The sequence below is a fragment of the Poromitra crassiceps genome (assembly GCF_964638095.1).
Source record: "Poromitra crassiceps genome assembly, chromosome: 1".
In the NCBI taxonomy this organism is placed as follows: domain Eukaryota; kingdom Metazoa; phylum Chordata; class Actinopteri; order Beryciformes; family Melamphaidae; genus Poromitra; species Poromitra crassiceps.
The window spans coordinates 70,117,844-70,133,587 of NC_139623.1; the positions used below are offsets into that span (position 1 = coordinate 70,117,844).

Genomic DNA, 15,744 nt, shown 5'->3' on the forward strand with positions numbered 1-15,744 from the left:
CGCCCACTAGCCATAAGGGGGCGTGGCAAAGGCTGTGACCAATCGCAAAAAAGTAACTTCTTACAGTAACTTCCACACAGATTGTCTACCTGTACTTGCAGTAAGAGCTATCTATAGTATCGATAGAGATGTAAGCTGCGTCTCTCTCTGTCTGCAGATGTGATTGGAGTGTGTCAGAGTGCAGAGGAGGTTTCTCGTATCACCACCAAGACCAGCAGAGAAGTCTCCAAGAGGGAACTCCACTTAATGGACACCACTGGCAAAGTGGTGACAGCCACACTGTGGGGAGAGGAGGTACCAACTATCATCTCTCTCTCTCAATCCTCCCTCCAGCCACACTGTGGGGAGAGGAGGTACCAACTATCTTCTCTCTCAATCCTCCCTCCAGCCACACTGTGGGGAGAGGAGGTACACACTATCATCTCTCTCTCTCTCAATCCTCCCTCCAGCCACACTGTGAGGAGAGGAGGTACACACTATCATCTCTCTCTCTCTCAATCCTCCCTCCAGCCACACTGTGAGGAGATGAGGTACCAACTATCATCTCTCTCTCTCAATCCTCCCTCCAGCCACACTGTGGGGAGAGGAGGTACACACTATCATCTCTCTCTCTCTCAATCCTCCCTCCAGCCACACTGTGGGGAGAGGAGGTACACACTATCATCTCTCTCTCTCTCAATCCTCCCTCCAGCCACACTGTGGGGAGAGGAGGTACACACTATCATCTGTCTCTCTCAATCCTCCCTCCAGCCACACTGTGGGGAGAGGAGGTACACACTATCATCTGTCTCTCAATTCTCCCTCCAGCCACACTGTGGGGAGAGGAGGTACACACTATCATCTGTCTCTCAATTCTCCCTCCAGCCACACTGTGGGGAGAGGAGGTACACACTATCATCTGTCTCTCAATTCTCCCTCCAGCCACACTGTGGGGAGAGGAGGTACCAACTATCATCTCTCTCTCTCAATCCTCCCTCCAGCCACACTGTGGGGAGAGGAGGTACACACTATCATCTCTCTCTCAATCCTCCCTCCAGCCACACTGTGGGGAGAGGAGGTACACACTATCATCTGTCTCTCTCTCAATTCTCCCTCCAGCCACACTGTGAGGAGAGGAGGTACCAACTATCATCTCTCTCTCTCTCAATCCTGTGTGTGTGTGTGTGTGTGTGTGTGTGTGTGTGTGTGTGTGTGTTGTGCATATCCCTGCATGTGCTCTTGCATTCAGGGGATGTTTGATTGGGTTTTCTGGGCTGTAAAATTTGAATGGGTCAATCCAACCCTGTGACCTTCAGGAGTGTTTTGGAGCAGATTTCAGACAGAAAGCTAAATAAAACTGTTTTTGTTTTTTTTTGTATAATAAACTGGCACGAAATGGCACTATTCTCTAAGCCCATTCAATCTGCAAAGGCTAATCCATTTTCTTTGCCAAAATCCAAAATTGAGTTTCATATTAAGTCGTACGGCTGCACGATTATGGTCAAACTGATAATCATGATTATTTTGATCAATATTGAGATCACATTATTTAACACAATTACTTTTTGACTTTGGGAACATCATGCATAAATTTTACTTAAAGAGGACATGAAACATTTTGATCATGACGCTTCATTTGCATTTCACCTCAGACAAGAGAGGACACTGCTTTCAAGTCTGAAATTTACCTCGATTTGCTAGAAAGATGAAGAACATTTCAGCTTTTTGCCAACTAGGGCGCTGTTTGGTGATGTGACCAGGTTGAATGTACAGTACAGTACAGTACAGAGTCGAGTACAGACTAGTTAAGTGTTGGTAGTAAGGATTTTGAATTTTAACAGGCTCACAGCATAATGCTGTTGTGTTTCTGGCATGCATTGTGGTTGTTTTAACACCTTGACTGCCAGCGACGAGTGTAGTCGTCAAACACAATCCAGCTGTTCACTGCCAGCGACGACTGTACTCGTCAAACTGTTTTTCCAGTGGTTTCCACTAGGTGAGGCCCTTGGGCAATAGGTGAATGTGGATCCGACCTCTCCCGCTGCCCCGGAAGTACTCTAACAAAGATTTCTATATAAGGAAGGCGGGCTCCTTTGATCAGCGTGGGTGTAGGTAAGATTGAGACAGAGCGAGACAGCATTACATAGCGATTTATTATACATAGAGAATTTCAGCAATTTAGCGTCAGATTTAGAGCGAGTTGGTTAGCGTAGTTGATTTAGTTTGTAGTTGTTAGTACAGTAGTAGTGTTTAGTATAGTCTTTTTAAAGACTTTGTTTAGATAGATAGTTAGCGGTAGTTACAGTTAGTGTTCATTGTAGTTAGCTTAGCACATTTAGCCTTTAGCGTCAGTTCATTTTAGTATTTAGCCTTTATTCTAGTTCAGTTTATTCTAGTTCAGTTTGATCGAGTTGGTAGCCGGTAGATTAGCCTTATTTCAGTTCAGTTTGAGCTAGTCGTAGCAGTAGTTTTATTTCAGTTTAGTTGGGAGCGGGTGGCGTGTTTGTGCCATGCCGGCCAAACGCAAGCGGTCTTCGGCGACCACACGCAAGCGATCGGCCGATCAGAGATCACTGCTTGATTTCTTTTCCGTCCGAAACGAGCTTGTGCCGGAGACCGATTCCGAGGTCTCGGATGATGAACGGGGTGAGCCTCTGGATGTCGCGGTTGCGGCTGCTGGACTGACTGAGTCCGAGTCTAGTGACATCACGTCTTCCCCAGACGTGGAGGACTCTGAAGATGAGTGGGCCCCATCCAGGAGCGAAGGTCCACAGAGCAGTGGTAAGACGATGTTTGAGATGACTTGTGTAACTTGTGTAAATGTAATTACTATGACTGTACAAAAGCCAGCAGTCAGTCAATTCATTTTACTGAATTTCAGACTCTGAAGATGAGCCTGGAGCCAGCTGTAGCGCTACAGCACCTGGTGCCACAGCCTCTAGTGCCAGGAAAATGGGTAAGAGCACACTCCAGAATCAGGTTTATTTTCACATCACAGGTTCCAGCCAGAATTCCAGAAATTCTAGAACTCCAGAATTCAGTACCACACATATAAAAAACACTATTTTATGGTAATTATGTATTTCTATAATTTGCAGATGGAGCTGGAAGTGGGACACGTCCTCGGCCTGCAGGTCCTGCTGAGTGGAGTGATGCTGACTGGGAGCCAACCCACATCCCATTCAGAGCAGAACCGGGTCCTCATAGTGGTGGTGCTGCCTCACCAGTGGAGTTCTTCCAGCTCTTCCTGGACAATGAGCTGCTCCAGGCCATCGTAGCACAAACTAACTTGTATGCTCATCAGTGCATCAGTCAGGTGAGCGAGGCTCTGCCACATTCGAGGCTTGGGAGGTGGAAGGACACTGATGTGGCAGAAATCAAGAGCTTCTTGGGACTGTACTTCCTCACTGGGATCGTGCAGAAGCCTGAACTGTCCATGTACTGGACCACAGATGAAGTGACTGCTACCCCCCACTTCCCCAGAACCATGTCTCGCAACCGCTTTCAGCTCCTGACACGATTCCTCCATTTCTCTAACAATTTTGATGTTGATGGTGCAGACAGGTTGTACAAGGTCCGGCCAGTATTGAACGACCTGTTAGAAAAGTTCAGAGCCATGTTGACACCAAGTCAAAACATTAGTATTGATGAGGGGATGCTCCTGTGGCGTGGGCGGTTGGCCTTCAAGGTGTACAACCCACAGAAACCCATAAAGTATGGGATAAAATCATACATCCTCTGTGACTCCCAGACAGGTTACTGCTACAGCATGAAGCCCTACTGTGGTGAGCGGTCCACCCTAGGCGAGACAGTGGAGTTCCTCCTCGGGGACTTGGCAGGGCAGGGGTACCACTTATACATGGACAACTATTACAACTCTGTTGGAATGTGTGCACAGCTGCTGGAGTGTCAGACACATGTCTGTGGCACTCTGAGGAGGAACAGGGGCGAGCCACCTGCTACAAAGGTTACCAACCACACCGTGAAGCTGGGGGAAACTGTCATGCGCCACAATGGTGGCACCATGGTTCTGGCCTGGCGAGACAAGCGCATCGTCAAAATGGTTTCCACGCTGCACGATGACACGATGGAGACGGTGCAGGTCAGGCAGAAAGGCAGCAGAGAGAGGGTCCCACATGCAAAACCCAAGTGCGTTGTCGACTACAACAAGTACATGAATGGGGTAGACAGATTGGACCAGAACATTGCCTACTATCCCTTTGCCAGGAAGACATCCAGGTGGCCATTCAAGTTTGTCATGTACATGTTTCAAATGTCTTTTTATAACGCCTTTGTGCTGTACAAAGCTAAACACCCAGCTAAACGCCAGAGAAAGTGTAAAACATTGATGGCTTTCATCCTGAGTGTTGTCACTGCATGGACCAGACCTGTGGTGGAGGAGGAGGTGGGGGCTGGGGTGGAGGAGGAGGAGGTGGGGGCTGGGGTGGAGGTGGGGGCTGGGGTGGGGGGTGGCGGGGAGGAGGTGGGGGGTGGGGGGGAGGGCAGTGACCAACCTGCAACCAGGCCGGGCCGGGCACCATACCTGGACCCTCCAAGCAGGCTGGATGTCGATCTAGCGGGCCATCACATGGCCATGTATCCAGCCACATGCAAAAAAGCTGGCCCAACGAGGAGGTGTAGAGTTTGTCTAGAGAGAGGTGTTAGAAGCGAGTCACGCTACCGTTGTGTCATGTGTAATGTCCCATTACACAGGGCTGAGTGCTATGAGGTGTACCACTCAGAGAGGAACCGTGCTCGGTGGCACAAGTAGGCATGGGTCGTAAAAAAAAAAAAAAAACTGCCTGTTTTTGATGCTCTTTGATTGTTTGCTAGCTAGCAGGAATACATAAAAAGCACCTGCCGATTTTCATGTAACTTTGTGGATGGGTGTAACATGGGCCAAGGAAGTACCCATTACATTTTGGAGCAGTTCTGGATTCGGTGTACGAGCCCAAACCGGTTTGATCACGAACCGAAAAAACCAATAAAAAAAAAAAACATGTAAAAAAAAAAAAAAGCTGAGTGACCTGTGGTCTGCTGTTGTTTTGTATTTATTTTGACATTTATTAATTTTATTATGGTATTATTCCTCCATTATTGAAAACAACTATTGTTCAGATGTCTGATGTCTCACTGATGGCAAAAATAAATGGTTAAAGTGACTTTTCTGCCTGTTTGATTGAATTTCACAAAACTGCGAATATCTCAGCTTTCTGCCTCAGACCCTGAAACCATGCTGTACTCAACGGCTAATATCTACATAACTACCGTACTAACTCTACAAACTAACTCTTTTAGACAGAGAAAGTACACATTCTATTAGTACTTTTGAGATATTGTATGTTCACCAAGTCCAAGCAGAAAAGAATCCTCGGCTGTTGTAAAATGAGCCATAATCCTCAAAAAACGCCTTGGCAGAAGCTACCTACAGCAAGAAAAAAACGGCTGGCAGTCAATGTGTTAATATATCAAAACCTTTTTTTATTATTATTTTCTGATTTTCCCCCATTTTCTCCCCAATTGTGCTTGGCCAATTTCCCCCTGCTGCCCGTAATTTCTTTATCCTGGTTGCTACTCCACCCTCTGCCGATCTGGGGAGAGCCGTAGACTAGCACCATGCTTCCTCCGACACATGTACAGTTGCCACCCGCTTGTTTTCACCTGATAGTGGGGAGCTTCACCGGCAGGACGTAGCACGTGGGAGGATCACGCTGGTCCCACCAGTTCCCTTCCACCGCCAACAGGCGCCCTGACCGACCAGAGGAGGCGATCAAAACCTTTTAACACTGGCAGGATTTCTTTGAACCGTCATCTTCTACCATAAAATAAAACATAAAAAATAAACAGACAAACGCGCTCTCGACTCGAGCTGAAACTACACGCACCACAGCGTGTTTGGGCTTTGGAGTAGGGATGGAGCGCACCCCTGCGAGGGACAGGGGTGCGCTGGATTTACAACACAAGACAAAACGAGAGCAACATTGCTAAACAGAATATGGCACGTTTTATCACGATTTTATCTCGAGTTTGTCGTTTTCATGATTGTGGGAAGCCAAAATCCTGGTCGCAATTACTATTCTATTAATTGTGCAGCCATATTAACTCAAATAATAAACGCACACCATGTTCACATATCACTTTGTGGTCACTCTAAACTCCAGACAGTGAACATAAGAAAAAGACAATAATATGACCGGCTGGGTATCCATACTCCATCCCTTTGAGGTAACGATTGAAAATAACCCAGTAATCGTACTACATTCGAGTCAGCGTTTCCGCTAGCACCCACAGCTGCAGGATAAGTGGTATAAATTCAGGACACATTAAATCTGTGTTTATTGAGCTTAAAAACAATTGATATTGGCTTAGGCTATATAAAGAATTACATAATTAGGCATGTAGATTTATATTGTTTATTTTAAAGTATAAACAGCCAATAAGACTCAATTAACCTATCATTTACAGAGGTGCAACCGTGCTTTTCCAGTCACACGGTGCACTATCTGGTGTGGCGATGGTCCAGCTGGTCGTCTCGTCCAGGTGGAAAACACTAGCATCCCGTTAATAGATCCATGTAGATCCAAAGCAGGGGGAAACACTAGCCTCTACATTAGCATCAGGCTACAGTTGTCAGGCGATAGGATAGCATGCAATACTTTAGCCGTACAAACACACTTATTACAAATGAGTCAAGTCAGGGGCGGAGCGACCCTCTCAGTCCAGAGGCGGTGGACCATTCCCAGTGGGCCCCGCCCCGGCGACGCCCGCAAGGGCCCCGCCAAAGAAAAATTTACCTTTTTTTTTCTTGTTTGGATCTTTTTTAGCCATATTTTGAGGAATATCTCATTTTAAACACACTAGTGCTATTGTCTATAGACCTTATTCGATTGACGTCACTCAAGTACGGGCACGCCCACCGCCACCATATTCTTGACATTCCGCAGTGCGCTGTTTAAAAGTGACTGACAGCTGTCATAGCTTAGGACGCTAGCCAGCGTTACTTACTAGCCTATTTAATGCCGTTTTTACTGCGTCAGGAGCTATTTCACAACAGCGATAGTGTGCTGTGTAATAATGCACGGCTGTAGTAATAGCAGCAATAAAAGCCTGGGTGTTAGCTACTGTCCACAAACATGAAGGGAAAGAGACTAGAGGCTAACGTTAGTAGCAAACATTGGGCTCATGCAAGCAAGCGTCAGATCAAACAAACATTTAACGTTAAGGTTATTTACCTTTGCTGTCACGACAATGTTTGATGATGATGATGATGTCGTTGGTGGCACAAAAGTAAAAATATCAGACCAATTGCCACAGATGAAATAGTTATAACGCTAGGACTCGAGGGATTTGAAAGCCTCCTGAGATGTGTAGCCTAGCTATGACAATACTGTATTCACAATGTCCGGTACGTTATACCTGGCAATATAATGAGTTATATTTACTCTAAGTCCGTTTTTTATAGGGGTCCGCACCTCCGACCAAACTTATTTTTTCATCACTTCTCATTGACGAAGCCATAACTGTTGCTATACGCTCGGCCAGACTACGTTACGGCTGCGGTTTGTCAACAATATGGCGCCGTCCGGGGTTATCGAATAAGGTCTATAGATTGAATTGATCTCTCTCTCACACACACACACCACCAACGTTATTAAATAAAGTAATTTTAAAAGTCACAACTGTAAAATAGCTGATAGCCCCTATATCCAAAAACACAATTTGTCACTCATTGAGTTAAGTAATATTATGTCCAAGAAAGCCTACAGTGAAGCCACTTTACAGACAAGCTATTCTGAAGAAGCAGAAGAAAAGACAGGCTCCCAGTCCTGTTCAAATGTTTCAGCACTGAGGACAGCACACGGCGCTCTATACATGCATCGATTGCGTCCTTTCATCCTGGCTATTCTCTCTATACACCAACCTGCTCATATCCCAATACAACTCCGTCAACATCTACAAATACGCAGACGATACAACCATCATAGGCCTCATCACAGACAATAATGAAACAGAATACCGTGCACAGATCAACCAAACAGTTACCTGGTGCACAGACAACCTCCTACTCAACTCATCCAAAACCCAAGAACTCATCATCGACTTCAGACGCCAGCCATACCCCAAAACCCCCATACTCATCTCCGGCGAACCAATAAGCACCACGGACTCATTCAAATTTCTTGGCACTCACATAAGCAATAACCTCAAATGGAAAACCAACACAGACCACATCTACAAAAAAGCCAATCAGGGACTCTTCTTCCTCCGTCAGCTCAAAAAATTCAGAATAAGAAAACATCTCCTGCTCCGGTTCTACCTGGCCATCATACAAAGCATCCTCACCTTCTCCATAACAGTTTGGTACAGCAGTCTGGACACTCACTCCAAAAACAAACTACAGAGAATCATCAATAAATCCTCCAAAATAATCCACACCCCCCTTCCGTCACTTGAATCACTCCACCGCCAAAGGACAATAAATAGAGCTAGAAAAAATCATTTCTGACCCCACTCACCCAGCATACCACATCTTGCAGCTGTTGCCCTCCGGGAGGCGCTACAGTTCTCTGCCCACCAAGACAACCCATTTTAAAAACAGTAAAAACAGGACACTGAACTCTCTGTAACAACCCCCATATCACTGCTGCTATGACTGTATTTTGTACTGTTATTGTGTTTTATGTATGTATTATGATGTTTAATGTTGGACCATTGCTTACGTATGAACTGTACTGAAAACAAATTCCACCAGCCTGGCTGTGTGGTCATTAAAGAATCTAATCTAATCTAATCTGATTGGTGAACGGAACAGTCACCTTCTGATATTTAAGCAGCAACAAATGCTGATAGGCTGGATTTGACCAATAATTTTCTCAAACAAATGAATACAGTTTGACATTACCATGCATACAGAATTGCCATACAGACACACAGACAGCAACACATAGCCTAATAAATAACCAACACAACAAACTACAGGGCAGGCTATTGCAAGCCTGCCCGATCTGACTGTTGTCGCCCATAGACTCAGTAGGCTCGCCATCAGCCCCGTTCCTATCGCTGATAAACCTGCTAGTAGGTCAGAATGGCTGTTATCAAACAACTTTATATTTAGGCAAATAAAATGTCTATCTAACTTATAAAGAAATTAACATTTCTATTCTCCCGTCTTCTCAACTGTCCCAGGCTAGGTAAATACAGTAAGCAACACATGTGACTAACGTGTGTAGGCTACAATAAAACAGAACAGACAGGTTGCTGATATATGGGATTCATGGCTTCTGTTCAGATATGAACACATGGCATGTTTGTGCCTTCCAACTATAGCATTAAAGTTAGTCAATCTTTTCTAGTAGAACAATGTACTAATAGCTTATACTGAAGTAGAACCATACTGTAACTGTAGTAGGCTACATTACTGGTTCATTTGAACAAAACATTAAGAATAAGAGCAGCTTATGGAATTTATAAATGTCCTTTGTAACAGCAGTGTAGAGACTAAATATCTGCAAATGACATCTCAAAGACAGGATGCTGACCAAGACTGACCAATCAGAAGCAGCTAAAGATGAGCAGTACTAGCAAGTTAGTTTGTCACACATCGTGTGGAGCTGTTTGACAGTGTTACCAAACTATAAAGGGACAGGTCAATATTAGGGGTGTCACGATACACTCAGTTCACGATACGATACGTATCACGATACTGGGTTCGCGATAACGATACGATTTTAACAATATTTTTTTAAACTTGAATAATGACAATATATGACTGGAAAAGTTGTATTTTATTTGAAATGCACAAATACAAAACATGCTGTTGTGGGAAATTGTTATTACAATAACAACTAGAAAAAACATGAGATTGGAGATAAGGCTTATCTTGAAATAGAATGAGTTACACCGTCACTTAGATTTACTTTGAACTAAAAGGTTTCTCAGCAGTATAAATTCTCATTATGCATCTTCAGTTTTTCTTCAAACTCAAACAACAAGACTTTCCTTAGTCTATTTTGTATGCATCTTCAGTTTTTCCTGTCAAGTAAACAGTTTTGCCAGAAACTCAATTGAATGGTTTCTCTCCTGTATAACTTCTCATGTGTCTCTTCAGAGACTTGTTCAACTGAACTACTTTCCACACATTGAACTTCAACAAACAAAGACGTTTCTTAGTCTATTTAAAAAAAAAAAAAAAAAAAAAAAAAAATCGCGATATGAGATTTCATCTCAATGATACATATCGTGACGTTTTACTATCGCGAAATTTCGTGGGACGATATATTGTGACACCCCTAGTCAATATATATTTTTTTTTATATACCCGTATTTCCGCTAATAGTAACCGGGGCCTTTATTTACTGAGCCGCAGAGAGCCCCCGTCCTATATTAGAGCAGAGGCCTGTATTCGAGTGAGGCCTTTATTTCTTAATATTAAACTCTCATGGACATACTCCTTTATTTTCATGACTTTTATTGCAAAATATTGCATAAAACCAAACAACGCAAATAAATATTGGTGGTCACTCACTCACTCAGTATCCTCCTCCTCCTCATCTAGTATGTCGGTATCCTCCGCGTCCTCATCATTCAGAACAACAAGTTCATTGTTGAACAGTTCCTCTTCATCTTCCTCATCCTCGGCTGCCTGTCTGTTCTCCTGGTCCCGCTAACGCAGCTGGACGAGAGCCTCAGCGGCGCAGGGCTGTCCCTGCTTGAAGCAGTGGATGAGGTTGTTTTGACTCCCGTCAGTTTTCACAGACTGTCCACAAACTTGGAAGGACTTTTTGATCAGATCCTTGTCCAGCTTGTCCCAGGCGGCGATCACCCAGTCCACAAGCAGGCGTCGAGCAGGCGCTTTTAGGTTTCTACCTCCAGCTGTGTACTGCTTATCTGCGTCCCCAGCTATCCACTCGTCGTAGTCATCGTGCAGGCTCTGCTTGAAGGGCTGATTCCACATCACACTGTACCAAATGTTCCGCTGCATATTGCACAACGCTCTCTTTAAACTTAACGTCAAACTTTTGTCTGGTTCGTTTGGTCTCTCCGTTACGTCCGGTTACGTCACACGGTAGATGTGTTGTGTTATGGGAAATTTACAGTACCGTATTCACCGTAGTTTTTGCTCCTTCGTTTGTTTGTTTTTTTGACCCGGCCTGTATTGAGGGAGGGGCCTTTATTTGTCCGCGCAGGCCGTGCCCCCGTCCTATATTAGAGCAGAGGCCTGTAATTGAATAGGGGCCACTAATAGCGGAAATACGGTATATATATATTTTATTTTCCATTTTTTAATAGAACAATAAACAAACAAGACAAACAGGCTCAGACACAGGAAAAGAAAAAAGAAAAGAAAAATACATACATTATTGACATTTGGCATTGTTAACGTGGTGCTACCAGCCGCAAAAGGTGCTTATGTGCTTGTGAGGGATATTGCGCATAGGACCCTACCCAAGTGATCCACAGGAAACAGACCGGGCAAGCTGTCCATCACCCCCAACCTTACGGCCGGGACACACATATTGCGTGTGCGCGGCATCCACACAGGCAGCGTGGCTGCTGCGTGCAGCTGCTGCGCTGCTGCCTGTCTGCCAACTATCTTCCTATAGAGTTGACCTTTTATTAAATTTGCTATAAACAATACAATGATGATTTTAACTGAAGATCGCTTGGGCTCACTTCAGAATCGAGGCAGTATGATTTGTGTGTGTGTGTGTGTGTGTGGTGGGGAGGGGAGGAACGAAGCCACGGTTTTCAGAGGGCAGGAGAACTGCAGCTGTGAGCTCAGCTCATCCTCTCGTCTCAAATCAAAACGAGCCTTGATTGGCTGTGGCTGCCCCTGTAAAATATCATTTTAATGTCTTTTTGTGTCTATTTGTGTAGAGACACGCTAGAGACACGCGCGCGGTAAAAGGAAAAAATAGGCTTCGCTTCTATTCTCTAGATGACGCGCGTCTCACGCTCGCAAGACACGCGCTTGAGACGCGCGTCTGATGCCGGTGGTGTGGCTGCTGTAACCTGTTAACATGGGCGCCGAAATGAAAATGACACGCAGACGCACAGCACACGCAAGATGTGTGTTCCGGCCGTGAGTCACCGCTCACTAATCATTTTTAACCTCGTCAAAGTAGCCCAGAAACGGCTCCCAAATAGTTCAGAACTTTCTAAGCGAGTAGGGAAGTTCAGAGAGGACTCCAAGCAGCCGAAGATGTCGAGTTCTGCCTCCGGCTGCAAGGTTATTTTGTAGGCCTTAGAGTACCAGTCAAATATTTTGGCCCAGAATGAGTTAGTGAAGGGCAAAACCACATGACACCTGTCGGACAGGTCAATATTCTTAACTCGGGGGATTTAACCAGGGGTTACAATTAATTGCGTCGGGAGATAATTTACAGGACACGGTGTCCTGCAGATTTTAATTAACAGGTTTTTTTGATGAATTCTAAAGGCCAATGTCCTGCACTTACGGGACAACGGAAACGCTGATTCGAGTACTGCATTAAAAAGGGCTGTAGAGGACTGACTGGCTAGTGGGCTAGATTGAGAATGTTGGTTGCTTGTGATGTTTAAAATTACACTGCCAAAATAATACTTACATATTTCAACAATTTGAACACTTTCAAAATGTATCTGTAAAAATCATTTGGATGAGGAGATGTGGTGGCATTTTACGCAACTATGCTTTCAACTATGCTAATATTGTTCTCTATTTCTTTCTCTCTTCATTCCTCCTGTTCATAGTTTGTTCTTCTTTCTCCAGGCGGAGAGGTTTGATGGCTCTAATCTGCCTGTGGTCGCCATCAAAGGAGCTCGCCTGTCTGATTTTGGGGGCAGATCTCTCTCTGCTCTGTTCAGCTCAACAGTCATGGTCAACCCAGACATACCTGAGGCCATTCGACTGAAGGCCTGGTGAGACACACACACACACACACACACACACACACACACACACACAGAATTGTCTACATAACGTTTTCACGCTGCGTAATCACTCCGACATCAGCCATATTGGAGATACTGAACGTAGATAACGCAACTGAACTGAACCAAACTTGCAACTGTTCCTGGTCATTGTTGCTTAAATTTGTCAAATTATTGCAGCATTTTTCTGGCTGTACTAATCGTTGGTCAGACCGGGAAAAGCATTTGAAAACTTCAGATTGTCAAAAGTTTAACCTGAACAGAGACTAAGCTTGATTCTCAATGCTTCCAGGCTCTGCAGATACAAAGTATTGCTCAGACATGACCGGGCAAACTCCACGGTGCCCTCCCTTCATAGCGACCCTACTGTACTTTTACATGGAGTACTCACAAAAGAAGCAGTACTTACCTTAAAGCCAACGTTGCTTTCCATCACGGCAGACTGTTTGTGTTCTTAAAAGCTGCATCCAGCCATGTTTTTGTGTTCAAATAAGTGTTAAACGGCTCTATATTCTCACAGCAATCACTGAAATGGAGTGTTTGGTCAGTAACTTGGAACTCCCAACCCCCCCACTGTACTCTGTCTCTCTCCTGTAGGACATTGGGACGTTGGGTTGGGAGTTCCAAGTTGCTGACCAAACACTCTATTTCAGTGATTGCTGCCAGAATAGACCCTTTGACAGTTTGTAAACATCATGTATTTTGTGGGTGGAGCCGAATTCTTTGCAGAAAGTTACAACTTTACAACTAAATATGGAAGATCCCGACGCCTCCTCCACATATTTTAAAGCTTCGCCAGCAACAGACAGGTTACCTTACACAAATAAGCTTAACTCTTTCAATGGGGTGAGGTTTCTTCACCCATACTCACTGTCAGGATGGGTCTAGGATCCAATATAAAAGTTGCAGAGCCGCACATCGTCATATTCCTAGTGGGAATGTCCAGCGTCTAGACGCATACGGCACAACACGTCTTTTTCCTGTATTCAGGGGATCTCCCTTGTTTCGGCTTGAGTTCTGTGGAGTTGTGCATACCTTGCTTGAGTTCCGTGGAGTTGTGCATACCGTGCTTGAGTTCCGTGGAGTTGTGCATACCGTGCTTGAGTTCCGTGGAGTTGTGCATACCACGATGCGTGCACAACTACCCCTGTAAAAGGGTCTATATTTAACACTTATTTGAACACAAAAACATTGCTGAATGCAGCTTTAACTATTGCTTAGCTTTCAATACCGAGGCATTTTTGTCCTGTCCCAGCTTGTAATCTCTCTTACCGCTGAGGTGTAATTGCGGGTTTCCACCAATAGCCACAGCAGAGATGTCGCTGTTTCCCCGCTGTGAGTTTTCAATTGTTTTGAAACATTATAGGCCTACTTTATTTTCTTAAAGTAATTGCATCCTTTCCTGCTGACTAAGTCCTTCTCTGTAAGTTTTAGCAGCTTCCACATGGCTTCCTGAACTTTTCTGTGGGTTCAACATGCTAAATCCTCAATTCTAAATCCTCCATCCAAAATCCTAAAGTCGGTTTAAATTATACATTCAGTGTGCAATCCATTCTCATTCATTGTGTCTCATTCATCCTAGTACCTCCAAGTACCTCTGTAATGGCCGCGCATCTGAGATCTGACCATCCAACAACTACTGTATTCACAAGCAAGACACAGTATACCCAAACATTAGGGGTGTCAAAAATAATCGATTATAAGATGCATCGCGATGCGGACGTGCACGATTCTGCATCGATTCACAAATGTCAAAAATCGATTATAAAAATAAAAAGAAAAATCTTTTTTTTAAATAATCAAATAAAATATAATGGAAGTACATGCAGTTGTTTATTTTAATTATGGATCATAATACAATGCAATTCCAAATGCACTTTTATTTTAAAAGTAGCCACACAGTGAAAAAATATAAAGTGAGAAAAAATAAATCATGTATTGGGGAAAAAAAGTGATGCATCGATTTAAGATGCATCGAGATGCATCGATAATCGTAATCGAATCGAATCGTAGCCCTCTGAATCATAATCGAATCGAATCCTGAGGCCAGTGAAGATTCACAGCCCTACCAAACATGCGCAGCTATACAAATAGCTAGACCTCCATGTTGCTGTAATGCATACAGGTACATTCGATAATATGTATACGGGCATACACACACACACACACACACACACACACACCTCTATGCACATACATAAGCATAAAATCCTGATGATCACGCATCGGGAGACTGGTAGCGCACGCCTCCTCGGTCCCAGTGGGATACTCTAGACAGGATGTAGAAAGGACGGGATGGAGGGAATAACACATTAACGTGAACACAGATATTTCTGGACTCCAACACTGAACTGCTAGTGTGTGTGTGTGTCTGTGTGTGAGAGAGAGTGCGAGTGTGTGTGAGTGGGTCAGTGTGTGTGTGTGTGTGTGTGTGAGAGAGAGAGAGAGTGCGAGTGTGAGTGAGTGAGTCAGTGTGTGTGTGTGTGTGTGTGTGTGTGTGCGCGTGTGCGTGCATACGTGTGTGTGTTTGCGTGCACAAAGATGGGAACACAGTGAACCACATCAAACTGGATTGTTATTAGCAGTTCCTATGTTTTGAGTGATGACTCATTCACTCATTAAGGCTGTTCCCAAATATAATATATACTATTATATTATGTATATATATTACATATTGTATATAATATACAATATGTTCCTAAAATATAAATGCATATTTTTCCGCCTGCATGTACAGTTTGTCCAACAAGTACTTTAGTTTGCATGTGCCATGTGTTCCACAGTGCACCGTGACGGGACCGTGCGTTTCTTAGGCAGAAGATTGCGTCAAGCAGTGCTCTCTCAGGATCAGAA

General features: G+C 44.3%; 1 protein-coding gene across 2 annotated transcripts in view; it reads left to right on the plus strand.

The window, feature by feature from the left end:
* Positions 1 to 15,744, plus strand: part of LOC310778117 (replication protein A 70 kDa DNA-binding subunit-like) — a 167,660-nt gene that overhangs the window by 88,683 nt on the left and 63,233 nt on the right. For both annotated transcript variants that reach the window (XM_083638457.1, XM_083638458.1), the window contains exons 11-12: positions 158 to 294; positions 12,731 to 12,879. In XM_083638457.1, coding sequence (XP_083494583.1) covers positions 158 to 294; positions 12,731 to 12,879 — 286 coding nt within the window. The remainder of the gene's footprint in view (positions 1 to 157; positions 295 to 12,730; positions 12,880 to 15,744) is intronic.